This window comes from Sorex araneus, chromosome 2 (genome assembly GCF_027595985.1).
Source record: "Sorex araneus isolate mSorAra2 chromosome 2, mSorAra2.pri, whole genome shotgun sequence".
NCBI lineage: Eukaryota > Metazoa > Chordata > Mammalia > Eulipotyphla > Soricidae > Sorex > Sorex araneus.
Window position 1 is genome coordinate 51,892,075 of NC_073303.1, and position 26,896 is coordinate 51,918,970.

General features: G+C 67.3%; 1 protein-coding gene across 5 annotated transcripts; it reads left to right on the forward strand.

Annotated features, from left to right (window-relative positions):
* PRDM15 (PR/SET domain 15) lies at nucleotides 1–26,641 on the forward strand. 5 transcript variants are annotated; one of them, XM_055127679.1, is made up of 25 exons: nucleotides 1–67; nucleotides 2,929–3,137; nucleotides 3,784–3,829; nucleotides 4,482–4,575; nucleotides 5,820–5,973; nucleotides 6,666–6,918; nucleotides 7,377–7,478; nucleotides 9,393–9,617; nucleotides 10,375–10,525; nucleotides 12,642–12,823; nucleotides 13,048–13,142; nucleotides 13,305–13,392; nucleotides 14,368–14,535; nucleotides 14,982–15,076; nucleotides 15,310–15,441; nucleotides 15,683–15,817; nucleotides 15,920–16,083; nucleotides 16,545–16,624; nucleotides 17,049–17,168; nucleotides 18,263–18,394; nucleotides 19,391–19,474; nucleotides 19,549–19,751; nucleotides 20,686–20,766; nucleotides 23,796–24,002; nucleotides 24,430–26,641. In XM_055127679.1, exons 3-25 carry the CDS (start codon nucleotides 3,793–3,795, stop codon nucleotides 24,910–24,912), a joined length of 3,465 nt encoding a protein of 1,154 aa, XP_054983654.1. In that variant the 5' UTR covers nucleotides 1–67; nucleotides 2,929–3,137; nucleotides 3,784–3,792; the 3' UTR covers nucleotides 24,913–26,641. The 5 variants fall into 5 exon arrangements, with proteins under 5 accessions (XP_054983654.1, XP_054983653.1, XP_054983657.1 ...); XM_055127678.1 differs by having other exon boundaries at nucleotides 13–67; nucleotides 2,971–3,137; XM_055127682.1 differs by having other exon boundaries at nucleotides 13–67; nucleotides 2,971–3,137; nucleotides 19,549–19,724.
* The last annotated feature ends 255 nt before the right edge of the window (nucleotides 26,642–26,896 follow it).

Here is a 26,896-nt window from a genome sequence, read left to right on the forward strand (position 1 = left end):
GCAGTTTCCGGAGCGGATCGCAACCCGGAGTCGGGATCCGAGCCCGCTGTGCACGTTCCAGGGGCAGGTAAGGGCCGGCGCCCCCCGCGCCCCCGCCGCGCGCGCGCCCCGGGCCCGGCCCCGCCGCCGCCGCCCGGCCCCCGGCGCCGCGCCGCCCGCGCCCGCGCCGCCCGCTCCGGCCGCCAGGCCGCCTGTTCTTTGTCGCAGTCGGGCCGCGGGCGCGGCGGGCGGGCGGACCCAAAACCCGGCAGGATTCCCGGAGCGCGCGGGATCGGCCGCGGGGACCCCGCCTCGGCCCGCCCGCCCGCCCGCGGGGGTCCCCCGCCCGCCCGCCGCGCCGCGCCCCCGCGCCCGCCCGCCCGCCCGCGGGGGTCCCGCCGCCGGGCGTCCCGCGCGCCCAGGCCCGGCCGCGCCGCGCGCGCGGGGGACGCGGGGGCCGGTGGCCGCGGCGCGCACGGGCAGGTGCACGCGGGCCGCGGGCTGGTCCGGGCCGGGTGTCCGCCCCGCCCGGGGCCGCGCGTCGCCCGCGCCCACCCCCGGGCAGCGGCCGGCACGTGGCCGGGACCCCGCGCGGGGCTCCACGTGCCCGGCGCCCGGGAGGACGCGCGTCGCGCCCGCCAGCCGCGGGGAGGCCCGCTCGGTCCCAGCCCGCGCCCCGGTTCTGGGGGCGCCCACCCGGGAGGCCTTGGTTCTCGGCGCCTCCTGGAGCACGGGGTCGCAGGGGCCAGCCTGGACACTCCCGCTGCCGGGTCCGCGCACCGGCCGTGATGCGCAGCCCCGGGTGGTGGGAGCCGTGCGGCTCGAGCCGACCCTCGTTGCAAGGGGGGGGGGGGGGTCTCCCCAGCGCGCCTCACCCTGGCCCAGTAACCAGGACCCAGCACATGACCAGGGGCCACGGGAGGGGACACTGCCCTAGGGGACTCGGCCAGGTGACCAGGCGCCCAGCACATGACCAGGGGCCACAGGAGGGGACACTGCCCGAGGGGGACTCGGCCAGGTGACCAGGCGCCCAGCACATGATCAGGGGCCACAGGAGGGGACACTGCCCCAGGGGGACTCGGCCAGGTGACCGGGCGCCCGGCACATGACCAGGAGCCACGGGAGGGGACCACCGCCCCAGGGGACTGGCCAGCTCCCTGCCCAGCCCTGCAGGGTGATGCTGTGCCGGGCTCTGTGTCCTGGGAACGGCTCTGCTGTTGGCGCTACTCATTACTCACCGCAGGAGGGGGCCAGGTCACCCCTCCTAGCCCCAGGCTGGCTTGTGTCTCGAGGACGACGCTGGGGCAGCTTTGCTTCACCGTCTCTCCCCCACGTCTGGAGTCCCACCTTGACTGCGGGGGTCCCCTGAGAACATTCCAGCTTCCAAGTGGACACAGCAGGGCCACTGCCTTGGCAAGGCACAGACCCATCTGGGACGCGCGGGGAGTGGTGAGGGCCTAGCGCCCCTGCTGGACGTGGGACAGACGGACAGACAGACAGATGGGCAAGCTGGGCCCGTAGGAAGGGACCTGCAGAGTCCTGTATTCCCAGTCCCCGCTATCACACATCATCTCTGTGATGTGTGGGTGACCCGCCCAGCTCCCCCAGAGGGTGCCCCGTCCCCAAGCACATGCTGGCCCAGCCCCGTGTGGCCTGTCATGCTGGCGTGGGGGTCCCTGTGGACAGAGGGCCAGGGCCGAGCCTGGTGTGCCCTGGCCACCGGGGCAGAGTGGGGTGTATCCCACGAGCCCTCCTGAGGTGGGATGCAGGCTCCGAGCCCTCCCTCTGGCCCAGCATCTTCAAACGGCACCTCCGGGCTGGGGTGTCCCCTGGGCTGAACCACCTTCTTTCCCGAGTCTTCTCACCGAACCAGCCCCCTCAGCAAGTGCGTCTTCCTTCCTGCGTCCGGGGCGGCTGTCGGCCTGGGAATGTGGATCTGGGTGCAGGGATGTGCGCCCGAGGAGGGGTCTCGGGGCTCCCCTGTCCCATCTGCTGGCTGAGGAGGGAGGCTCCCTGCTCGCCCTGGGAAATGAAGACCCTGAGGGGCTGGCCGCCTGGCCTGTGAGGGGCCGAGTGTGGGGAAGCCCCGGGCCCCCCAGGTAATCCCTCCCCCATGCTTGGGGCCTTTTGCCCCCACGGACACTGGGCTTGCCTCCCAGGGCACATGCGGGCCCGCCTGAGGCTCGGGGGGGAGGGCCGGGCCCTGCTCCCCAGGACGGTCACAGCACAGGCCGCCCAGGGCAGGCGCAGCACCGGGCCCGGTGGGGGGCAGCACCCCGTCAGATGCAAAGGCCTGGGGGACCTGCTGGGAGGGCACTGAATCTGGCCTGGGGCAGGGCAGGGGGCACAGAGGGTGGTACCCACCATGGACAGGAGCCCCCACCGTACAGGTCTGTACAAGGAGATACGCGGGCCTCCTTCTCAGAAGGGACGTGGCAGAGAGCCGTGCGTGGGACTGGACAGGCCTGTCTGTGCCTGTGTGTGTGTGTGTGTGTAAGTTACATGCGAGGGTATGTGAGAGTGTATGTGACTAGATGGGTGTGTGTGTGTGTGTTTAGTGTGAGCATGTGAGTGAGTGTGCATGTCAGATGGAGAATGAGTGGGCGTGTGAGTGTGTGAGGGCGTGCAGCCTCCTGCAAACACCTTTCTCCTTTGCTTATTATGCGCCACACCAGGTGGTGCTGGGGCTGACTCCTGGCTCTGCACTCAGGGATCACCCCCGGCAGTTCTCGGGGCCCCTGTTTAGGTCTGGGGATTGGAACCCAGGTCTGCTGTGTGCAAGGCAAGGGCCTTTCCTGCTTCACTTGCCTTTGGGTCCTCCTTTGCGTTTTCTTTACAAGTGGCCTGGGGGTGGGGGGCAGGTCTCGAGTACCACCAGGGGTGTCTGCTGCAGCTCTGCCAGGAGCACTCGCCTGGCCTGCATGGATGACCCGGGTTCCGTCCCCGCAGGCAAACCAGTCATCACGGTCTTTTCCTGACCCCCTCCTGCAGAGAGCAGGACGCACTGGTGGGGACAGAGCCACTGAGCCCCTTTGCATGGCCAGCGGAAGGTCGAGGCGGCTGGAGAAGACTGCTGGCAGCCCCCTGGACTGCTGCGACTGGGGGACAGTGCGGCCATCCACAGCCTCCGCCCCCCGGGGCGGAAGCCAGCACCTAAGGTACCAGCACGCCCGCATTCACAGCAGCTGCAACATGGGTGCCACCCTCGTGTCCTTAAGCCCCTGGGAGGAGGCACAGCACACGCGGGACAGTGGTGTGAGCTTCAGGGCTCTGCCTGGTGCATCACCACCCGCCACACCCCTGCCCTATGGCTGGGTCTGCCCTCCACCAGGATATTCTTCAAGGTTCCCCCTGTGGAGGGTGTGTGTGTGTGTGTGTGTGTGTGTATGTGTGTATGTGTGTGTGTGTGTGTCTGTCTGTCTGTCTGTCTGTCCGTCTGTCCGTCTGCAGGCTGGGGAGAAGTGATTGTTCAGTGGCAGGCTCAGGATGCCCCTGGGTGCTCAGTGCCACGGCCCACCCTGGAGGTGGTTCCCTGGGTGAGCCTCAGCTTGTGACCCAGACCAGGAAGGAGGGTTTTGTAAGAACCCACGGTGTCATGCGTGACTGACAGGTGCTGTGAAAGGTGTGTCAGAGCTCCCAGGAGCCCTGGAAGCAGATCAGACCCCAGCCCAGCTCTCGGCCACCTCACTGCATGCCATCTTCGCAAGCACCCTGACACCCACTGCGGGGGCCCTGCTGGGCTTGTCCGTGCAGGTGGCCTTAAAAGCTCACCAGTGCCCACACTTGCGCTGTCCCTGTGTGCAGGTGTCTGCCATGGCCGAGGAAGGCAGCGAGGAGATCCTGTTTGTCTGTAAGTGTGTTTCGGGGGTGCGGGGGGCGGCCTTTCTGGGAAGAGGCCATGCTCTCTTCTTCAGATTTCAGAAGCTGTTTCTTTCTCGGTAAATTCCAGAAGTGTGATTTACCTCCGGAAAAGTGGCCCATGGTGGGGTGGGGTATGGACTAAAAAGAACCCTCTTCCCCAGCTGTCCCAGCACAGGGCATGGGGAGGTAGGTGGGGGCGTGTCAGGTCATGAAAGTGATCCCAGTGCTCAGAGAGAGGAGTGTGCTGGTTTAGAACCCCAGGGGTCGGGGGCTGGAGCGATAGCACAGTGGCTAGGGCATTTGCCTTGCATGCAGCCGACCCAGGTTTGATTCCCAGCATCCCATATGGTCCCCTGAGCACCGCCAGGAGTAATTCCTGAAGCAGAGCCAGGAGTAACCCCTGTGCATCGCTGGATGTGATTCTCCACCCTCCCCCGCAAAGAACCCCGGGGTGGGGGTTGAGTACGGCCCAGGTGGACTGTGTGACGCTCTTCCTGGTGCCCTGGCCACACCTCTGCTCATAGCCTTCGTCCTCGGGGACCAGTGCTGGGCATCTCCGCCAGGAGCCTGCCGCCAGGCTCATGGCTGCAGAGAGCCCCTGTGGGCCGTGGCCAGGTGACGCAGGAGGGGTGCGTTTGCAGGGTGTGAGGACTGCAGCCAGTACCACGACTCCGAATGTCCCGAGCTGGGCCCTGTGGTCATGGTCAAGGACTCCTTTGTGCTCAGCAGAGCCAGGTGAGTGGACCCCATGGGCCGGTGTCCGCCCGGGCGAGAGCCTGGCCACCATCAGGCCTGCAGAAAGGGAGGGGGAGGGCAGCCGGGGATGCACATGACCGCACTGGACATCCAGAACCTCTGTGGCTCCCACCAGGGGCCCAGGCCAGCCCGGCCTTCATGGGAACATCCCACGTCTGGCTGCCCCCGCTCTGCCAGCTGTCAGGCCACAGTACGAGCTCTGGGTACACGTTCCCCAGGCCTGGGTTGACAGACACGTCTGAGGGGGTGCTGGTGGGCGGGGTGGGGGCCTCACGCGTGTGCTGATGCAGGGGTGCGCAGAGCTTCTGAAATGGGCGGCTGAGCTCTGATGGCCCCAGGCCCGGCTGCACGGCCGCTGTTGACCCTGGCCTGAGCAGCCCAGCCGGCAGCCCCGGTCCTGCGTCCTGCTCGGGGAGGGCCTGGGAGGCCTGGAAGCTGGAGAGTGGGCGGCTAGGGGGGCCATGCCTGGCAGTGTTCAGGGCTGACTCCTGCCTCTGTGCTCAGGTCTCTCCTACTGGGGCTTGGGGCTGACTCCTGCCTCTGTGCTCAGGTCTCTCCTGCTGGGGCTCGGGGCTGACTCCTGCCTCTGTGCTCAGGGCTGACTCCTGCCTCTGTGCTCAGGGTTGACCCCTGCTGAGGCTCGGGGCTGACTCCTGCCTCTGTGCTCAGGGTCGACCCCTGCTGGGGCTCTGGGCTGACTCCTGCCTCTGTGTTCAGGGTTGACTCCTGCTGGGGCTCTGGGCTGACTCCTGCCTCTGTGTTCAGGGTTTGACCCCTGCTGGGGCTCGGGGCACCATATGGGGTTGTGGGGTTTGAATCATGATCCCGAGAGCCCTGACCTCAGAGGGACCCCTGCTGCCCCTCCCACCTGTCTGCCTTTCTTCCTATGACTCGCCTCCTGAAAGCAGACGGGAGTTTTTCTCCCTGGAGATCTGTTCAGCTGTTCCTGGTCGCCCCCCTGGGAACCTTTCTGCCCCCCCCCCCACAGAAACCTCGCTGTGCGGGTGGGCCCAGGAGGGGGCGCCCTCTGGAGGCTGCCACCTCTCCTTCAGTACCGCCCTCAGCCGCCCCGAGAGGTACAGTGCCCAGCCATATTCCCCGGGGCCTCTCTCCGTGCCACTTGCCCCGTCACCCCGAGCATGGGTCCTGCGTGTGTGGGGCTCGGACAGGGCTGGGTGGGCTGGCCCAGCCCTCGGCCTCAGCTGCCCTGCCGGCCCCCCCAGGTCGTCCCTTCCCTCCAACCTGGAGATCCGGCGGCTGGAGGACGGCGCGGAAGGCGTGTTTGCCGTGACGCAGCTGGTGAAGAGGACGCAGTTCGGTCCCTTTGAGTCCAGGAGGGTTGCCAAGTGGGAGAAGGAGTCTGCGTTCCCGCTGAAGGTAAAGACCCCGCGCCGCCCCGCTGCGCGCCTCCTGGAGTGCAGAGTCCTGCAGCTGGCTCGGTTTGGTGGTTACCCCAAGCCCCGCCCCCGAGGGTTCAGCCCCGCCCTGATGGGTTTCAGCCCCGCCCCTAATAGGCTTCAGCCCCGCCCCCTAATGTGGCTTAGCCCCACCCCTTGTGTCCAGTTTTCAGCTGGACTCAGGAAGGGTCAGTGCCCTTCCAGTTTGCAGCCTCACTGCTGCTCCTCAGCCTCCCTCCCCTGCGACCATGTTACCGTCACCCGGGCAGGGTCTGGGGGCTTCGGAAGGGGCAGCGAGAACCAGGCATCCAGTGGGTGGGAAAGGAGCTCCTTCGGGAGGTGGGGGCTGTGGAAGCCCCCTGCCAGCTGCCCGAGAGGCGGGGGCAGGGCCCGCCTTGGGCGCGGGGCCCCTTTTCTCTGGAAAGCCGGGCATGGGTAGGGCAGGGGAGGGGCCGGCGTGCGGGGGAGAGTGGAAGCCCCCACCCCCGTGCCGTGGCCAGGTCCCGGACCTCCCCTGAGATGCCATCCGAGGGCTTCTCCGCGCAGCCTCAGCCCACTCCGGCCCCCTGCCCCCGGCTCCAGGGCGCGACCCTGGGAAATCAGGGTGGGTTAGGGCGTCCCTGCCTGCCGTCCCCTGGGTGGGCCTCAGGGGCCGCGGCCTGTGCCCCGCAGGTGTTCCAGAAGGACGGGCACCCCGTGTGCTTCGACACGTCCAACGAGGACGACTGCAACTGGATGATGCTGGTGCGGCCGGCGGCGGGCGCCGAGCATCAGAACCTCACGGCCTACCAGCGCGGCTCTGACGTGTACTTCACCACACTGCGGGACATCCCGCCGGGCACCGAGCTGCGCGTCTGGTACGCTGCCTTCTACGCCAAGAAGATGGACAAGCCCACGCTGAAGCAGGCCTGCGCCGGCGCCCCGGGTACGCGCGCCCCTCTGCAGGGGAGTGGGGGTGCCGCCCCCGCGCCCCGCCCCGCCCGCCCTGCTGCCCTGGGCCGCTCGCCCTCCTGGGGAGCCTGACGGTGTCCCCGGAGCACAGATGTCCAGACGGGTCCCACAGAGGTGGGCCATCTGGTTGGCCATGGGCAGCCCCTTTCAGGGGACCTGAGTGCCTGCTGGGGGCTTGCTCGGGCTCGGGTTGTGGCACCGTGGTGGGCAGTGCTGGCTTCCCCCTTCTCCCCGCTGGCCTCCCCATCCCCCGCCTCCTGAGACCAGCCTGCGCCTCTGGGCAGTCCCGGTCTTGGCCGGACAGACAGGTGGTGGGGGTTGGGGGCGGGGATCCGTGTGGGTTCCACCAGGCCTGGGGACCCCCAGGACCTGACACTTCTCTGACACGGGGCAGCCGCTGGCCCTCACCGCCTTCCCTCTCGCCCCCCGCAGCCGCAGGCACCCCGGAGAACAGTGCCCCCGCGGACTCGGAGCCCAGCCACTGGGGGTGCAAAGTGTGTGCGGCCGTCTTCACGGAGCTGCAGCTTCTGAACGGTGAGGGGCAGCGCGGGGGGACCACCGCCTCCAGCCCAGGCCAGTGCACGCGGCCCTCACCAGCTCTGCTCTGGGGCTCCCTGCACAGCCTGGCCGGGTGCCAGCCCTGCCCCACCCCTGCTCTCAGCTGCCCACAGGGCTGTCCAGAGAGAGGCCATGGTGGCCAGCCCCGGGCTCCTGGAGCAGGCGTCCGTGGGCATGCGGCCCCTTTGCCCTGCTTCCAAGCCCCCCCCGCCCCCGCACTCCCCCCATCCCCCGCCCCACTGTGATGGTCAGTGGGGGTTGAATGTCACCAATGCCTGTCCCTGGCTGCAACAAGGCCATGCTGCTTTCTGCAGGGACATTTTAAGGCACTGTAACTTTATTTTTATTTTTTTATTTATTGAATCACTGTGAGAGCAGTTACAAAGCTTTCCAGTCTAAGTCTCAGTCATACAATGACCAAACACCCATCCTCTCACCAGTGCACACCCTCCACCACCAAGAACCCCAGTATCCCCCCATCCCACCCCTCCCCCGCCTGTGTGGCAGATGATTTCCATCTTACTCTCTTTCCGCTTTGATCCATTCAGTATTTTGACAGAAGATCCACCATTATTAATTGGAGTTTTCCCCAACATTCAGACCTGCCGAAAAGGCACCGTTAGATAATTTGTTTTCCTTTGCTGACATGAAGAGCATTTTGGATTTCTGATATTTTAGGCCTAAGTCTGGAGGGATTTCTGCCCAGAGGCGCAGGGTTCGAGGTTGGTCTGTGTGTCCCTGGGGTCACGGCCGTCCAGGAGCTGGAGGAGCCGCTCTCGGGCAGCCACTCGCACCGTGACTTCAGTGTGTGTGGCAGGACATTCCAGTCAGGGATGGCTGTTGCCCCCCACCCCACCCCCGACCTCTGCTCACCCCCGACCTCTGCTCCCACCACAGTCGCTGCCGCCGGCCCCTCCACCCCCAGCTGGAGTCGGTTTGTCTGGGCCGAGCTTGTGGGCCAGTGTCCACCCTCAGAGCAATGGGGGCGGTCACTCTTCACTCTGCTTTTTTGCTTGTTTTGGGGACACACTGGGAGGTGCTCAGGGGTCACTCCTGGTGGGCTTGGGGGACCATCTGGGGTGCTGGGGACTGGGCCAGGCCAGCGCGTGCAAGGCAGACACCTCTCCCTGCCACCCTCTGCCCTGGCACCCTGTGGTCCCGTGGCCACGCTGCCGTGGGTTCGTGCAGCAGGCCTGGGAATGGCCTCACGCGTGGCCAGTGCTGGGACCCATCTCCGGTCTGCGTGGCCAGGGCCCTGCCGCCTGAGCCTTGCTCCCTCCTGGTGCTGTGGCCGTCGCTAGACCCCTCCGGGGGCAGGGGCCGCCTGCACCTGCTCTCAGCCCTCCCCTCGCCCCCGCGGGCGGCTGGAGGAGCTGCAGAGCCGCCGTCTCTCCCCGGACAGCCGCTGTGGACATTTTTCTTTCTCTTTTCCTTTGTGGCTGGCCTGGGCTCTCAGAAGTGCAGGGCGGGTCCCTGAGCCTGTGGGCAGGGCTGGCGCCCCGGGCCCAGTGTAGCCTCCCCGCCACGCCCCTGCGCTGTGCCAGGCTGGCTTGGGCTCCGGAACCTGCCCGGAGTGGATGCCCAGCAGAGTTCCAGCCCGTGTCTCTGCTCTCTACGGGCCGTTGTTGGCCCTTGAGCCCCTGCCCCGGCCGTCCTCTGAGGCCCGGGGTCTGTACCGCTGTGTGTTCACCATGGGAAGTTTGGGAAAAGCATCTGCCCAGTTGGGACAGCCGGGGGGCGGTGTGGGCCTCCCGGCCAGGAGTCCGGCCCGGCGGGGCCCCCTCCCCTCCCACTGCAGCCCTGGCCCTGCGTGCTGGGGCCTGGCTCTCGTGTTCTCACAGCTGGGGGACAGCCCCTCACTGCCCCTGTGTCCTTGCGTGTCCCCTGCAGAGCATTTGCTGGGTCACTTGGAACAAGCCAAGACTCTGCCTCCGGCCAGCCAGCCCACGGCCTCCGCAGAGAAGGGGCCCGAGGGGCCCCCCGGGGAGCCGCCCCCTGCTCCCAAGGGCACCGGGAGCCCCAAAGAGCAGAAGAAGAAGCCTCGGAGGGGGAGAAAACCCAAGGGTTCAAAATCTGAGCAGCCACTGGCCATCGTGGAAGGCAAGGAGCCTGCAGGTGGGCCGGGAGGTGTGCGGGTGGCGGGGGAAGGCTGCGGGTGGTGGGGGAGGGGTGCAGGTGGGCTAGGAGGGGTGCAGGTGGCGGGAGAGAGGTGCAGGTGGTGGGGGAGGGGTGCAGGTGGCGGGGAGGGCTGCAGGTGGGGGGGGAGGGCTGTAGGTGGTAGGGGAGAGCTGCAGGTGGGCGGGGGGGTGCAGGTGGGCGGGGAGGGGTGCAGGTGGGCCGGGAGGGGTGCAGCTGGCGGGGGAGGGCTGCAGGTGGGTAGGGGGGGGCTGCAGGTGGCGGGGGAGGGCTGCAGGTGGTGGGGGAGGGCTGTAGGTGGGCTGGGAGGGCTGCGGGTGGCGGGGGAGGGCTGCACATGGGTAGGGGAGGGCTGCGGGTGGCGGGGGAGGGCTGCAGGGGGCGGGGGAGGGCTGCAGGTGGTCCCCCTGGGAAAGAGCCCGTAGGTGGGTGGGCCGGAGGCGTGGCGGCTGTGGGAGCCCAGCCGGGTCATCTCGGCCTGCAGGAGCTCTTCCTCGGTGGCATTAGGTGTGGCCCTGGGCTGGGCAGCCCCCTTGGAGCCGCCTCCTGGCCCTTGGCGCCTCCGGTCTTGGTGGGAATCCCAGGGCTGTGGGGGCTCAAGTGTCCGGGCCCCCGGCAATCACAGGAGAGCGGACAACAGTTCTGAGGGCCCCCATGCGCCACCCCTGCTGCGGCCCGGGCTGCCGTCGCGTGGACCGCGTCCACCCCCTCCCTAGTGACAGCACACCCCCCCCAGAGCAAGTGGCCGAGATCGTGACCGAGGTGCCCCCGGACGAGCCGGTGCCCACTGCGCCCGACGAGCGGATCATGGAGCTGGTGCTGGGGAAGCTGACCACCACCTCCACCACCACCACCGCCGCCGCCGGCGACCCCAGCCCCGCGCCAAAGTAAGTGGCGCCCGCACCACCCTGGGGCCCACGCGCAGGGCAGCGGGCACGCTCCTGGGGGCCAGAACGCTCTGAAGCAGGAGCTTAACAGAAAAGTTACTTGAGACAAAGTCGTCTCGTGGGGTAAAACACACTGGACACAAAATTCACTTCTTCCTCCTCTCAAGTACTGTCAGGGAGCCAGCCTCACCGGCTGTTCCAGAACTTTCCATCTCAGCAAAACTCCTGTGCCCATTACACTTGGAATCCCGCAGTCTCGGCCCCACCACCCACTTCCTGTCTCTGTGATGATGCAGTGTCCCGGGGCACCCCCTACCCACTTCCTGTCTCCTTGATGATGTGTCTCTCGGCACCCCCCACCCACTTCCTGTCTCTGGTGATGTAGAATGTCTCTGGGCACCCCCACCCACTTCCTGTCTCTGTGATGATGCAGAGTGTCCCTGGGCACCCCCCACCCACTTCCTGTCTCTGATGATGTAGAATGTCTCTGGGCACCCCCCACCCACTTCCTGTCTCTGGTGATGTAGAATATCTCTGGGTACCACCACCCACTTCCTGTCTCTGGTGATGTAGAATGTCTCTGGGTACCCCCACCCACTTCCTGTCTCTGGTGATATAGAGTGTCTCTGGGCACCCCCACCCACTTCCTGTCTGGTGATGTAGAGTGTTTCTGGGTACCACCATCCACTTCCTGTCTCTATAGTGACATAGAGTGTCCCTGGGCACCCCCCACCTACTTCCTGTCTCTGGTGATGTAGTGTCTCTGGGTACCACCACCCACTTCCTGTCTCTATGGTGATGCAGTGTCTCTGGGTACCACCATCCACCTCCTGTCTCCTTGATGATGTGTCTCTGGGTACCACCATCCACTTCCTGTCTCTATGGTGACATAGAGTGTCCTTGGGCACCCCCCACCCACTTCCTGTCTCTGGTGATGTAGTGTCTCTGGGCACCCCCACCCACTTCCTGTCTCTATGGTGATATAGTGTCTCTGGGTACCACCACCCACTTCCTGTCTCTATGGTGATGTAGTGTCTCTGGGTACCACCATCCACTTCCTGTCTGGTGATGTAGAACGTCTCTGGGTACCCCCACCCACTTCCTGTCTCTGGTGATGTAGAATGTCTCTGGGCACCCCCACCCACTTCCTGTCTCTGGTGATGTAGAATGTCTCTGGGTACCACCATCTACTTCCTGTCTCTATGATGTAGTGTCTCTGGGCACCCCCACCCACTTCCTGTCTCTGGTGATGTAGAATGTCTCTGGGTACCACCATCTACTTCCTGTGTCTATGATGTAGTGTCTCTGGGCACCCCCACCCACTTCCTGTCTCTGGTGATGTAGAAAGTCTCTGGGTACCACCATCTACTTCCTGTCTCTATGATGTAGTGTCTCTGGGCACCCCCACCCACTTCCTGTCTCTGGTGATGTAGAATGTCTCTGGGTACCACCATCCACTTCCTGTCCCTATGATGTAGTGTCTCTGGGCACCCCCACCCACTTCCTGTCCCCTTTGTGGGTGGACTGTTTTGTGCCCCTGGGCTCCTGGCAGGCGTGGAGCTGTCGCTGTCTCTCGGGCCTTGTACCCACTATCTTGGGGCCACCATGATGCCTTGCTGGAACCCTTCCTTCCATGGCCTGCTCTGTCCTCCTGCCCTCTCCGGGGCCCTGGAGCCTCTGGCTTTCCAGCTCAGACCCCGGGATTGGACCTTCTCAGGTGCAAGCACCCTCTGCTTTACTTCCTTTTGAGAGAAGCAGGGACGAGTGAGTGAATCTGCCGTGCTGGCTGCCCGTCCCCTGGGGCCCCTCCTGGGGTGACCTTCCACCATCGTGGCAGACCCAGGGTCGTCGGGACAGCTCCCGAGTGAGCGGCACTCTCCCTCCTGCGGATTGAGGAGGGCAGATTGGGGTCAGTCAGTGGAGGACCCCGTGAGCGCGGCAGAGACAGGGTGGCTCGGCCTACCCTGGGCTCTGCACCTGGAGCACTGGATTGAGAGCCCTTGCCCTGGCTGGGGTGGCTGAGGGATGGTGAGAGCAACCCCTCTGTCTGCGGCCTCCCAAGGGGACGGCAGCCTGGGGTGTCCCCGCCTAACCCGGCTCCCCACATGACCGCCAGGTTCCCCCATCACCCCGGCGGGCCCCTGGCCCTCAAGAGGAGCCTGATTCTGTCCAGCCGCCACGGCATCCGGCGGAAGCTGGTGCGGCAGCTGGGCGAGCACCGACGGGTCTACCAGTGCAGCCTCTGCAGCAAGACCTTCCAGAACAGCAGCAACCTCAGCCGCCACGTGCGCTCCCACGGTGAGTCCAGGGTGCCCACGGCGAGTCCACGGTGCCCATGGGTGCCCACGGCGAGCTCACGGGTGCCCATGGCGAGCCCACGGTGCCCATGCTGAGTCCACGGTGCCCATGGGTGCCCACGATGAGCCCACGGTGCCCACGGCGAGCCCTTGGTGTCCCCGGTGAGCCCCACTGGTCCACACGGCCCTACAGCGCCCAAGACCCCTGTGCCCTGTGGCCCCCAGGGGACAAGCTGTTCAAGTGCGAGGAGTGCGCCAAGCTGTTCAGCCGCAAGGAGAGCCTGAAGCAGCACGTGTCCTACAAGCACAGCCGCAACGAGGTGGGCGGCGCTGGCTGCGGGGGCGGGGAGGGGGCCTTGGAGGTGGCGCCCCTGGGTCCCGGGGCCTGGCGGGAGGGGCGGGTCCTCCGGCCTCCCCCAGAGAAGAAGCTTCTAGAGCGTCGGCGGCTGTGGCCGCGCGCGGCTCACGCCTGGCCCCCGCAGGTGGACGGCGAGTACCGGTATCGCTGCGGCACCTGTGAGAAGGCCTTCCGCATCGCCAGCGCGCTCGAGTTCCACAACTGCCGCACTGGTGAGCCCCGGCCCCCCGGCCCGGCCGCCCCGGCCCCCCCCCCCCCCCCCCCCCCCCGGCAGCTCTGGGCCCTGCAGTGTGGCGTGCCCCTCGCGGTGCTGCTCGCGGGGCCCCTGGGACAGCCGCTCCGTCCGGGCCCCGCCCTTTCCCGTGACGCGGTCAGCCTCGCTCGCTGACCACCTGGGCAGGCGGGGACCCAAATGGGCGCCCCTCTCTCTCTCTCTCGGGACCCGGCGGGGCCGTCCCAGGCCCGGGGGCCAGTGTCCTTCCTCGGCCTGAGCAGGGTGGGGGCGGGGCGAGGTGTCCGGTGCAGTGGGGCTGCGTGCGGGCAGCTGCCCCCACCCTGGCGCAGCCGCAGGCTCGGGAGCTGGAGCACGGAGGGCAGCATAGAGGCAGCCCTGCCGCCTCGCAGGCCCTGGATGGGCATGTTGGGACTTGCCGGCTGCCGGGGCTCCCGGGGGGCGGGGGCTGGGGGTGCCCTGTCTGCAGCTGGCCGCCACTGCTCGGCCTCCAGACCACCAGGGGGCCCTGGCTTCCCAGAAGCCCGCTGTCCCCAGGCCTGCGCCCCGGCCTGCCCGGCCCCGGTGCTGCGCATCTGTCTTTGGTTGCTGCGGGCTCCCGGAAGCAGCAGGACAGGGAGGACAGGGCAGACCCTGAGGTGACAGCTGGCCCTCAGCAGTTGGCTGTGTGTCAGCAGCATCTGGCCAGCAGAGGGCGCACCTGTGCGCGTCGCCTGCTCCTGGCCAGCAGGGGACACCCTTGCACCTGTGCCTGCCCATTGGGGACACACCTCTCCGGGGGGTGTCCATCTCCCTGGAGCGGTCGGTGCCTTGTGCTGTGTGTTAGGCTGACAGGCAGGCGCTTGCTGGTGGCCATGGCCATGGGGGCCTGACGAGCCTTCTCCTCTCTGCTCTCTTCCTCTCTCCCTCCCCCCCGCCCCTCTCCCCCTCACTCCCTCCCTGCTCCGTGCTCCAGATGACAAGACGTTCCAGTGTGAGCTGTGTTTCCGGTTCTTCTCCACCAACAGCAACCTCTCCAAGCACAAGAAGAAGCACGGCGACAAGAAGTTCGCGTGCGAGGTGTGCAGCAAGCTCTTCTACCGCAAGGACGTCATGCTGGACCACCAGCGGCGCCACCTGGAAGGTGGGCAGGAGACGCCAGCCGGCGTGTCTTTGGGGGCCTGGGCCGCGGGCGCCCTGGCTTCTCAGGCCAGGGTGGTCTTGGTTTTGGGATGGGGCTGGCAGGGAGCCCGGGGGCAGGTTTCGGGACGCTGCGGCAGGGCCGTGAGAGGGAGCCCCTCGCTCCTGGCTGTTCCCCTTGAACACAGACCCCAAATCCGTGCTGCAGGCCATGCCTCTGGCTGTCCGGGGCGGAGGGAAGGAGGGTGGGCCCTGGGGTCAGTTCGGGTGGGCAGAGGGCGGCGGGGAACTGGCCGTGAGTCCCAGGCCGCATGGGGGCCCCCTGGGGACACGTGGGGTCCCCACACCACGGACCTCCAGGCCAGAGGGGCAGCTGAGGCGGGCACAGACCGCACCCGGGGCCCTTCCCGGCACCAGCCCCCCAGCCCCGCGTGTCGGCTCTCCTGGCAGGCGTGCGCCGGGTGAAGCGGGAGGACCTGGAGCCCAGCGGCGAGAACCTGGTGCGATACCGGAAGGAGCCCTCGGGCTGCCCCGTGTGCGGCAAGGTGCGGTCCACGGAGGGAAGGCGTGTGCATGCAGCCCTGCGGGGTGGGGTGGTCAGACACCTGGGGCCCTGCCCTGACACCTGAGCCCACCACGCCTGCCCGAGCCACAGCACTCCGTGATGGGCAGTCCGGGGTCGTGGGTGCCCCCTTCTGCCCGTGCTGGGGGGTGTGGGTGCCCCCTTCGTGCCCGTGCCGGGGGACGGGGGTGCCCCCTTCATGCCCGCTGCCCGCAGGTGTTCTCCTGCCGCAGCAACATGAACAAACACCTGCTCACGCACGGGGACAAGAAGTACACCTGCGAGATCTGCGGCCGCAAGTTTTTTCGTGTGGACGTGCTCCGGGACCACATCCACGTGCACTTCAAGGTCCGGGCGGGCCCTGCACTCAGCTCCACCCCAGGCGCCCAGAGGAGGGGAGCAGCCCGGCAGGGTCTCCCCTGACCTAGAGGAGGAGGGTCCCGAGTGCAGTGACCGCAGGGAGGGGGTGACCACTAGACAGTCGGGGAGCCCAGGGGAGCCCGTTCCAGGGGGCGCGGCGCCTCAGCAGCAGGCCTTGCCCTTGCGGCCTGGTGCCCCCGGCCCCAGCCCTGCCCCACCCTGCCCGCAGGACATCGCGCTCATGGACGAGCACCAGCGGGAGGAGTTCATCGGCAAGATCGGCATCTCCTCGGAGGAGAACGACGACAACTCAGACGGGAGCGCCGACTCGGAGCCGCACAAGTACAGCTGCAAGAGGTGTCAGGTAGGCCAGCCGGCGGGCAGCCGGGCGGGGGCGGGGGACGTGGCCCGGGGCCCCCCTGCCGCCCCCGCCGGGATGCTAGCACCGCGGGTGCCTGTCGCGCAGCTCACCTTCGGCCGGGGGAAGGAGTACCTCAAGCACATCATGGACGTGCACAAGGAGAAGGGCTACGGCTGCAGCATCTGCCACCGGCGCTTCGCGCTCAAGGCCACCTACCACGCACACATGGTCATCCACCGGGAGAACCTACCCGACCCCAACGTGCAGAAGTGAGGCGGCGGCTGGGGGCCGGGTGCTGGGGCGGGGCTTCTGAGGTGGAGCTGGGGGCGGGGCCTCAGGGGTGGAGCTGGGGGGGCTCTGGGGTGGAGCTGGGGGCGGGGCTCTGGGGTGGAGCTGGGGCGGGGCTTCTGGGGTGGGGCTCTGGGGTGGAGCTGGGGCGGGGCTCTGGGTGGAGCTGGGGGGCCTCTGGGTGGAGCTGGGGTGGGGCTCTGGGGTGGGGCTGGGGGCGGGGCTCTGGCGGCAGGACCCGTAGGGGGGTCTCTAGGGACGCGACACATCCCAGCAGTGTCAGCCCGGCCCCTCATCCCTAACTGGGGTGCTCCTGTTCTGGGCCCCAGGGCCTTGGTGGCTTGGCCCCGCCCTCCTCCCTACCATCTGGCTTGGCCTGACTGACACCCCTCAGTGATCAGGTCCAGTCTGGGACTGCAGCCCTGACCAGAGCCCCTTGCAGGTACATCCACCCCTGTGAGATCTGTGGGCGCATCTTCAATAGCATCGGGAACCTGGAACGGCACAAGCTCATCCACACGGGTGGGTCCCTGCAGCGTGCCTCCAGCTGTGTCAACTGTCCCCGGCTGTCTCTGGGCTGTCCCCAGGCTGTCACCAGCTGTCTCTGGGCTGTTCCTGGGCTGTCCCTGCTGTCTGTGGGCTGTGTCTGGGCTCTCACCTTGCTGTGTCTGGACTGTCTCTGGACTGTCTCTTAAGCTCTTGCTGGCTATTTCTGGGCTCTCTCTGGCTGTCTCTGGCTATCTCCGCCCTGTCTCTGGGCTGTGTCTGGACTGTCTCTAGCTGTCTCTGGCCTGTCTCTGGGCTCTCTGGGTGTCCCCAGGCTGTCATGGTATGGTGGGCACAGGGCCACTCCAGCCTGGATGGGCCCTGGAGGCGACCCCAGAGCACAGGGGTGTGGGTGCTCCCGGCCCCCCGTGATGGTGGGGGCTGAGCCCGGTGCTTGCAGGGGTGAAGAGCCATGCGTGCGAGCAGTGCGGCAAGTCGTTCGCCAGGAAGGACATGCTGAAGGAGCACATGCGTGTGCATGACGACATCCGCGAGTACTTGTGCGCCGAGTGCGGGAAAGGTACGGGCCTGAGCGCCGGCCCCACACCCAGCCGCTCTCTGCTTGCAGGGCTGTTCTAGCAGCTTCCACGCCTGGTCAGCCTCGGCCCTGCCGGCTCTGCGCAGCTGCATGCGGTCCCAGGCAGGTCGGGGGTGGGAGGCTCGGCGGCGCCTGCAGCTGGGCCTGGGTCTGGGGGGCTGCACCCGTCGTCCCTGCTGCTCCCTCCTTCCCGTCCAAGTACCAGCCAGGCCGAACCTGCCTCGCTCCCGCGCTCAGACGGGACGGGGCGCGTTCCGGGTGGCGTGGCCCTAGGCATTTCCTGCCCTGTAGGCCGGTGGCAGCGCCCATCTCCTGGCTGTGGCCCCCCACGCTGGTCTCAGGCATGGCTGTGTAGCTGTTCTGGGTAGACTTGAGACCTCCCCGGCCCTTGCCCCAGTTGAACCTGTGCAGGAACCCGGCCAGCCCAGGATTCCTGCCTAGGCTCTCCCGCCACCCCGGGGGGCCCATCCTGCAGACCGCCCTCGCAGGCCCTCCGAGTCAGGGGCAGGACCAGTGCCCCTCCTCTCGTCCCTTAGAAACGCCCCACCGCGGCCAGCCTGCAGTAAGAAGACCCGGCCGCGGGGGGGCGCTGTGCCCGAAACACCTGGCACCTCGGGAGACTGCTGCCCCGCCCCGGACCCTCGGGCCTCAGAGATAGGCATGGGAAGTCTGACCTTGAGAAATACCGGGTTTCCCCAGAGCAGGTCATCAGCGCACTGCAGATGGCAGCGCCTTCCACAAGGGAGCGGCGCCCTGGTGGGCCTAGCAGGGAGGGTGGAAGGGCGGGCGCCCGCATGTCCTGTGGCCGGGCTGCTTTTCCCTCCAGGAAAGCTGCCCGGTGCACGGGCCGGGCTGGACAGTGAGGATGGTCCCTTGGTCTCTCAATCCGCCTGTCGGGAGGGGACAGGGAGGAGGAGCCCGCAGGCCTGCAGACTTGGGCTGAGTGAGCTGGGCGCAGTGGGAGAGTGGGTGTGTGCGGGCGCCGGCCGGCAGGGGAACCCGGAGACCACAGGGCCACTGCCCGCCTGGCCCCGCCAAGGGGGCCGGGGACTGGGCCTGACGCGCGGGTCCTGCAGGCATGAAGACCAAGCACGCGCTGCGCCACCACATGAAGCTGCACAAGGGCATCAAGGAGTACGAGTGCAAGGAGTGCCACCGCAAGTTCGCGCAGAAGGTCAACATGCTGAAGCACTACAAGCGGCACACAGGTGAGCGCCGCGGGGCGGGGCCTGCTGGGCGGGGCCTGGGCTGGGGTGGGGCTGATGGGCGGGGCCTGAGGCAGACTGGTGGGTGGACCACATGGGGGCGGGGCTGGTGGGTGGGGCCTGGCAGGGTTCAGGGCCTGATGGGCGTGGTCTGGTGGGCGGGGTGGGGCTGGTAGGTGTAGCCGTGGGTGGGCCAATGGGCGTGGTCAGTTTGTGTGGGCAGGATTGGTGGGCGTGGCCTGGTCTGGTGGGTGGGGCTGGCTGATGGCCGTGGCTCTGGACCAGTGGGGCTGGGGGTGTGGGCATGGACAGGAGGGGCCGGAGGCGTGGCCTGGTAGGGGGCGTGGTGGGTGTGGGTGCCGTCTGCTTCCGCCCTGCCGTGGGTGAAGAGCCGGAGTGCCAGCGTCTGCCCTGCCACCCGGGGCTACGGGAGCCCCAGTCTTTGCGCAGACCCGCAGGCCAGGCGCTCCAGGATGCTGTCCAGGCTGGGGACGGTCCGCGCCTGCCCTCCCTGCCCCCACCCCACCTGGTGTTACTCGGCTCATTTAGGGACCAGTGCGCAGCCCGCCTGCCCTCCAGCTCTGCCCACCAACCCCCCCGTGGGCCGAGCCCCCACATCAGTGTAGGCCCGGGTGGGTAGTCAGGGTCGCTGGATGTGTACTGCCCAGGCTTCCCCAGCTCTGCACCCCGGGCGTGGACATCGGAGTCCGAGGGGCCCTGGACTTCTCAGTGTGGTGCTCCTTGGGGGACGCTCCCCTCGAGACTGGGCGAACCCAGGGCCTGTGTGTGCAGCGCCGAAAACAAGCAGGAGCGAGCTCAGTGGCCACCTGGACGCACCCCATGTGCCTTGCGGGGGGGGGGGTGTTGTGGCTGGTTATTTGGACGCGGCTCTTCGGGGCCAGGCGTTCTGGGAAGCCCGGGCCTGTCCCCACGGCATGCCCGTCCAGACCGGTCGCGGTGAGGACGGCCAGACGGTGACCGGGCCCCCGTCCTGCGCAGGGATCAAGGACTTCATGTGTGAGCTGTGCGGGAAGACGTTCAGCGAGAGGAGCACCATGGAGACGCACAAGCTCATCCACACGGGTGAGCCTTGGCCCCGGGAGGGGGGAGGCCGCCCCGCGTCCCCGGGCCGGCCCGACGTCTCCCTCCCCTGGCAGTGGGCAAGCAGTGGACGTGTTCCGTGTGCGACAAGAAGTATGTGACCGAGTACATGCTGCAGAAGCACGTGCAGCTGACGCACGACAAGGTGGAGGCCCAGAGCTGCCAGCTGTGCGGGACCAAAGTGTCCACGCGCGCCTCCATGAGCCGCCACATGCGGCGCAAGCACCCCGAGGTGAGGCCCCGCCCACTGCACCCCGAGGTGAGGCCCTGCGCCCCGCCCCACCCACTGCATCCTGAGGTCAGACCCTGCGCCCCGCCCCGCCCACTGCACCCCGAGGTCAGACCCCGAGCCCCGCCCCACCCACTGCACCCGAGGTCAGACCCAACGCCCAGCCCTGCCCACTGCACCCCGAGGTCAGACCCCGAGCCCCGCCCCGCCCACTGCACCCCGAGGTCAGACCCCACTCCCAGCCCTGCCCACTGCACCCCGAGGTCAGACCCCCGAGCCCAGCCCCGCCCAATGCACCCCGAGGTCAGACCCTGCGCCCGGCCCCACCCACTGCACCCCGAGGTGAGGCCCCGCGCCCGGCCCCACCCACTGCACCCCGAGGTGAGGCCCCGCGCCCGGCCCCACCCACTGCACTGCCGGGTCAGACCCCCGAGCCCAGCCCTGCCCACTGCACCCCGAGGTGAGGCCCGTTGCGCTCAGCCCCGCCCCCTGGGCCCAAGGTAAGGGCCTGGGAGCGACTGTCAAGCGGAGGGCGCCCGGGCCACCTGCCCCTGGGGAAGGGGACTCGCCTCCCCAGTGCCCCGAGCCCCTGCCCCGCCCCTTCCACCAACGGGGCCACTGCCTGGCGACCGGGAGGAATGGAGGGACGGCACAGAGGCACGCACCCCTCGTCTGGGGCATGCAGTGACCAGGTGCTTCAGACCGAGGCTGACTGGGGGTGGGCGGAAGGTGCTGCCCCCACCTGGAGTGTGTCTGAGCGGGAGCGCAGGGGCAGGAGCAGGTGGGGGGTCCCATTTGCTGTGGTTTCACACGCGAAGGAAGCCCCTGGGAGCCCCAAAGCTGCTGGTCCCTGGCCCCTGAGGACTTTGGGGAGCTCTGGAGCAGGGGGCAGCAGGAAAGGAGGGGTCCGAGTCAGCCCTCCAGGAGGGAGGGGCTACTCCACCCCGCACTCGGCTCTCCGCAGGTGCTGGCCGTGAGGATCGACGACCTGGACCAGCTGCCCGAGACCACCACCATCGACGCCTCCTCCATCGGCATCGCGCAGGTAGGGCCGCCCCGCTCTCGTGGAGACTGCCTCTTCCTCCCGCTCTCGCCCGTCCCCAGGGCCCGTGTCAATGCCCAGAGGACGCACCGGCGGCGGCCGCCCCATCCTGTGTGCTGCGCTGTGATTCTGGGGTGCTGCTGCACCCCCAGATGCACAGGGCACGCCGGTGGGCTGCTCCCCAGAGAGGCTGTCGGAGGTCTCACATCTAAAGGCCATCTGGAGGCCACGTTCCCCCTCTCTCTGGGGGCCTCTGGGGTGTGTCTCAGGGCCCTTCCCCTGATCAGACCAGGCCCACCCATGTGATGTTTATTCCACTAATTTGGTTTAGACTTGAGTCCCCCTCTTGAACACACCTTCCTGGGGCTGCAGAGACAGCGGATAGGACGCTCGCCTTGCACACGGCCGCCCGCGGGTGACCCTGGCGCCATTGAGGACTCCCTGAGCTCCAGCAGGAGCGACCCTGCAGGCAGAGCCAGGAGTAGTCCTGAGCACCGCTGGGTGTGGCCCCAAACAACAACAGAATAGAAAACACAGAGTGAGAGAGACAGACGTGCAGGCGGCTGGTGGTGGGGGGCCGGAGGAGGCCTGCAGGAGTCTCCTTCTCTGCTGGCGTCAGCTCTGAGCACCTGCTACACGGCACGGCACTCGGCCCCCGCCCCAGAGCAGCCGAGCCCTCGGGGGCTTCGGACTCAGGATGGCCTGGGAACTGGCCCTGGCAGGGCGGGAAGGCCCCCCCACCTCGCACGGGCCTTCCGCCCCCCGCTTTCCTTCCCTTCCTCACGGGAAGGTGTCAGGAGGAGGTGCAGTGGGGGAGAGGGAACACTTGTCCGGAGAGAGACGGTCTCTCGGGGCGGGAGGGGGCTGGGTAGGAGGGTCCCAGGTGTCGGTCCTGGGTGCCCAGGCGGGGGGACAGTGTGGGTGCCGTCATGGGAAGCCCTGTGCTCTGGGGTTCCTGTCTGACTCTCATCACGACCTTTGGGGTCTCCTTTCCGGAGGGCCCACCCTTCTCTGGGGGTGCCTTAGTTTCTCCAAAGAACTCAAGATTCGTAGCCCTAAAAATCCCAGAGTTCAGGCCTTTGGGCTACTTCACTGTATCACTGAATCACTGTCATCCTGTTGCTCATCAATTTGCTCGAGCGGGCACCAGTAAGGTCTCCATTGTGAGACTTTTTGTTATTGTTTTTGGCATATCGAATATGCCACGGGTAGCTTGCCAGGCTCTGCTGTGTGGGCGGGATACTCTCGGTAGCTTGCCGGGCTCTCTGAGAGGGACAGAGGAATCGAACCCAGGTCGATCCTGTGCAAGGCAAACGCCCTGCCTGCTGTGCTATCGCTCCAGCCCTTGGGCTACTTAAAGGCTGGATAATTCCTTTTCTTTCCTTTGGATTTTGGGCCACAAAAAACACTGTTCAGGTTCCTCCTGGCTCTGCAGTCAGGAATCACTCCTGGTGAGCTCGAGACCATCCGGGATGCTGGGGGTCGAACCCTGGTCGGCTGCATGCAAGGCAAGAGCTCTCACAGCCCTGTGGCTCTGGCCCCGGGGCTGGGTAATTCTTAGATTTTATTATTTTTCAGAGCTCATGCCCAGCCCCGCCCTCTGCCCAGGGCACGTGCCTTCCCCGGAGCTTCTGGCCTGGTTTTGGCCACATACGTGTTAACAGATGGTTTCCTGGAAGCTTGGAGAAGTCAGACGCGGGGAGCAAAAACCCAGCAGGCCTGGGACCACTGTGGTCCCTGCCTGGGTTCCAGCTGCCTCCCGGGCCCCTTGCTTGGTCCTCCCTCTGTAAAGGGCTTTGTTACCTTTGTCAGAATTTGCTCCTGTCAAAGTGTCAGTGTCACCGTCCCCATGGCTCTTGGTCCCTCTATCCCATGTTTGGGGACAGTGCTCTGTGCACAGTGCTCGTGTGTGGGGTGCATCATGGCCCCGAGGATGCTGTGGCCCCCCTTTGTGTCCGAAGCCCAGGGCTGCAGCAGGTCCTCGGGGACATCCCTCTGGGCTGTGCCCCGGGAGGGATCAGTCACGGCTGGCCACTGTGCTGCTGGCCTCGGGAGGAGCGAGCCGGAGCGAGCGAGCAAGCATGCATTGGGCCTGTCCCGGTGGGGAGGAGTCAGGCCACGCGCCATGGACACCACAGAGACCCCAGCCCAGCCGGGGGTGAGTTGGACCACGCTCTGTGGACACTCAGAGACCGCAGTCAGGGGGGAAGTGGGGCCACGCTCCGTGGACACCCTCAGAGGCCTCAGCCCAGCCGGGGGTGAGTCGGGCCACGTGCTGTGGACACTCACAGACCCCAGTCCAGTCGGGAGAGTCAGGCCACGTGCTGTGGACACTGAGAGCCTGCAGCCCAGCCAGGAGAGCCAGCCACTTGCCGTGGGCACTCAGAGATCCCAGCCCCTCTGGAATGGGTCAGGCCACGTGCCGTGGACATGCACAGAGACTTAACCCAGTCGGGGGTGAGTGGGCCACGCATCGTGGACACTTGCCCACAGCCCAGTCTAGACTGAGTCAGACCGCGGTGCTGTGGACGTGCCGAGAGGCCCCTCAGATGGCCGCGTGGTCGTGGGGGGCAAACCCTTCTGACCCCAGGTTGTTCCAGCAGAGAGGGCTGCACTGGGTCTGTGGGCCTGTTCCCGGCTGGGCCCCGACCCAGGCCCTCTCGGCCTGCGCCCACCTCCCTTCCCTTCCCTTCCCTCCTGCACTCACCGTCCGCTCCGGGCGGGGCCGCCCTCCCTGCCTGCAGAGGCTCTGGGCTGGAACCGGGGGTGGTCGGGGGTGCCCGGAAGCTGGGGGCCTCCATCCCCTGGGTCTCTGGGCGGAGGGGGTCTGAGTCCCGGAGGCCGTGGGAACCAGCGGGCCCAGCACCATCTGCTGTGGCCGGAAGTGAGCTGGACGGCTGTGGGCGGCGTCCAGCAGCGTGTCTCCTTGGGCCGGGGGCGCTGACCTGCGGTGGCCACACTCAGCCCGCGGCCCTGAGCACTGCGGGGTGGTGGGCAGGTGTTGCTGACCCGCTGGCCCGCGCTGTCCGCAGCCCGAGCTGAGCGCGGAGCCGGAGGAGCCGGCTGAGGGCAAGCAGGCCAAGGCGCGGCGCGCCCACCGACGCAAGCAGAAGCCCGAGGAGGAGGCAGCGGCGCCGGGCCCCGAGGACCCGCCCTTCAGCGACTTCTCGGACAAGGAGGCGCCGTTCGCGGGCAGCGTTGGGGATGAGACGGACTCGGCCGTGCAGAGCATCCAGCAGGTCAGCGGGATAGCGGCGCTGGGCCCCTGGGCGGGACCCCCGGGAGCCTGGGTCTGGGCTGCGGCAGGACTTCCAGCGTGGGGAAGGGGGCGGGGAACCGCACAGTCCACGTTCCTGCGGAGGGTCCCGCAGCCCCTCCCGGGCCCGAGTCTCACGTCCGGTGCTCCAGCCTCTCACCTGCCCGGGGGGACCCAGCTGCTCCTTGGTGGGGAGGCGAGGGTCCCTGCACTTCTGCTGGCCTCAGGCGGGGGCGGGGAGCACACGCTGGCCAGAGCCGCTTCTCTCTGCGCCTCCGGCTGGCTCTGAGCCCGGCCCGTGAGTGGACTCCCGGCGGCGTGGGCGGGCGCCCCCTCCCTGGCTCTTTCCTGGCCGGCGAATGCGGCCGGCAGGGACACTCACGCCCCCGTCTGCCGGTCCCTCCTTCTAGGTGGTGGTCACTCTGGGCGACCCGAGCGTGACCACACCCTCCAGCTCGGTGGGCCTGACCAACATCACCGTCACGCCCATCACCACGGCTGCGGCGGGGACGCAGTTCACCAACCTGCAGCCCGTGGCCGTGGGGCACCTGGCGGCGCCCGAGCGGCAGCTGCAGCTGGACAACTCCATCCTGACGGTCACCTTCGACACGGTCAGCGGCGCCGCCATGCTGCACAACCGGCAGAACGACGTGCCGTTGCACGCGCAGCCCGAGGCCTCCAACCCGCAGTCGGTAGCGCACTTCATCAACCTCACCACGCTGGTCAACTCCATCTCGCCGCTGGGCAGCCAGCTGGCCGAGCCGCACCCGCTGGCCTGGCGCCCCGCGCCGCAGACGGACGTCCTGCCGCCGCCGCCGCCGCAGGCTCCCCCGCCGCCGCCTGCTGCGCCCCAGGTGCCGGCCGAGCCGCAGCCGCAGATGTACAGCTACTGACCAGGGGCTGTGGGCAGCCAGCGGCCGGCAGGGCGGCTAGCGGCGTGCGGGGGCAGCAGCGTGCGGGGGCGGGCGGCGGGGGCCGGGTTCTGAGCCCCGAGGGCTGGATACCAAACGCGCAGACCCCCGTGCGCAAACGTGCGCAGACCTACCCGTGCGCAAACCTACCCGTGCGCAAACGGCCCCCAGCGGCCAGCGCCTGTCCCGGAAGGCGGGAGGCCCCTGCCCAGGAAGGGCAGCCAAGGCTGGAGCGGTCACGGAGCAGGCGTGTTGGGGCCCGCCCGCCCTGCGGAGCTCGGGGGTCTCGGGGTGCGGAGCGGGGACCCTGCTTCTGCCTGGAGTGGGGCGGTGCCCGCAGCCCGCCCCTCTGCCTTGCGGGGTGGGTCTTTTGTCAGCCGGAGCTGAAGCAGCGTGCTCCCACCCCAGTGCAAGTTGGGTGGGGTTTGCCCCGCGGGCCTGGAAATGCAGAGCCCTGGGCCCCAGCAGTGTGACCCGGTTCCCAGCCCGGTCCCCTGACGCAGGTGGCCCTGACCTGCATCCCGGCCGTTTGTGGTGCTGAGCCTTCCCCAGCCCCTCCCCGAGCCCCCCAGCGGCCAAGTGGGGCGAGGGGTCGCGTTGTCCTGTCGAACCTTAATTCCGAAGCCGGTCGGTTGCCTTCCAGACAGACGGGCCTGGCCTCCCCGGAGGGGACAGCTGGGCTCTCCGGCCCGGGCTCCGCCTGTGCAAAACGACATCTTTGCCTTACTGTGTCCTGGGGCACGGCGGCCACGGGGATGGTCATATGCCGGCCAGCGGTTGGGCCGGTCCTGCAGCCAGGCGGGTCTGTCCCGTGCGTTCCTGCCCCCACCCGGCCGTGGAGGCGCGTCCCCCACCAGGACCCTCCCCTCCACCCGCCTGCTTTGTTCTCCCCCCCACCCCTCAGCCGAGCCAACAGCCAGAGACGTTGAACTTTTTATTTATGATAATTATTTTTTAATGTTATTTATGTATGAAATTGAGTGCTTTATACATAGTCATTTCCCCCCCAAAGGACCCGGGGCCAGGGGAGGTCTATTTTCTGAAATACTGTCTCTAGCCTCCAGATAGCCTCCAGAATCACCTAGAGCATCTAGGTTCCCTGTGATACTTCTTCCTAAAAATCACAGGAAGGTTCTGGGTTCTGCGGGTCAGGCAGCCTCGTACAGGACCCCGAGCGGACCCAGCCCCTCTCCTCCCGCCTCTCCCCTGCGAAAGAAAGGCCTTGGAGATCACAGGTTTATTTTTTTACAGAAGTTGTTTTTGTGCCTAGAGTTAAAGAGTGCTTCAGACATTTGTGAAGGTCCTGTTGTGGGTGGTGTGGCCCCGGCTTGGTACCCCCTCCTGGTGATAGAAACACCGGCCACAGTACGACCTCTCGCAGTCGGAGAGCCCAGAGTGAAAGCCAGTCGTAGCCCTGCACGCCCATGGCAGACTTGGGCTCAGCGCGGGCGCGGCAGAGCCAGGGGGGTGTGTGCCGGCAGCGCGCATTTGCTCGGAAGATGAAGCAAAGTCGAAAAGTCCTGCTCAGCCCCAAAGTCGGTGGGCGAGAGGTCGGTCCATGCCTCCTGCGTGGTTTTCTGGTGGAAACTCCTTCCCCATTCGTGAACCAGTTGTAGGTGCCCACTCGGGTCCTCGGGCTGGCCACCATGGCCACAAGCTCTGTGAATCCGTCTTTGTTTTATTCTAAATAAATCATGAGAATTTATTCCCAGCCTGCGATTCCATGTACCTGGTCTGGCTCAGTGCCACCAACAGGGACACTGCCAAGCTTCACCCGGGAGGTCGGGGGTCCCGGGAGCCTGTGTGCCTGGTGCTACCTTGCTGTGCTCCCACCAAGCCGCATGGAAGGATCGGGCACGGATGCACCCAGCCCTGCTGCCGTGCTTTCGGACCCACGCAGTGGCAGCGTCCGTGGCTGCATGAAAGGTGCGAGAGGGTGTGTTGAAGCCACGTGTGTCGGGGCCCC

What these genes read in the sequence shown, in the direction of transcription:
- PRDM15 (XM_055127679.1), top strand. Translation starts at nt 3,793, where the DNA reads ATGGCCGAGGAAGGCAGCGAGGAGATCCTGTTTGTCT. An exon ending in CCCGACCCCAACGTGCAGAA is followed by an intron (nt 16,084 to 16,544) that starts GTGAGGCGGCGG and finishes AGCCCCTTGCAG; the next exon opens with GTACATCCACCCCTGTGAGA. An exon ending in GCACTACAAGCGGCACACAG is followed by an intron (nt 18,395 to 19,390) that starts GTGAGCGCCGCG and finishes CGTCCTGCGCAG; the next exon opens with GGATCAAGGACTTCATGTGT.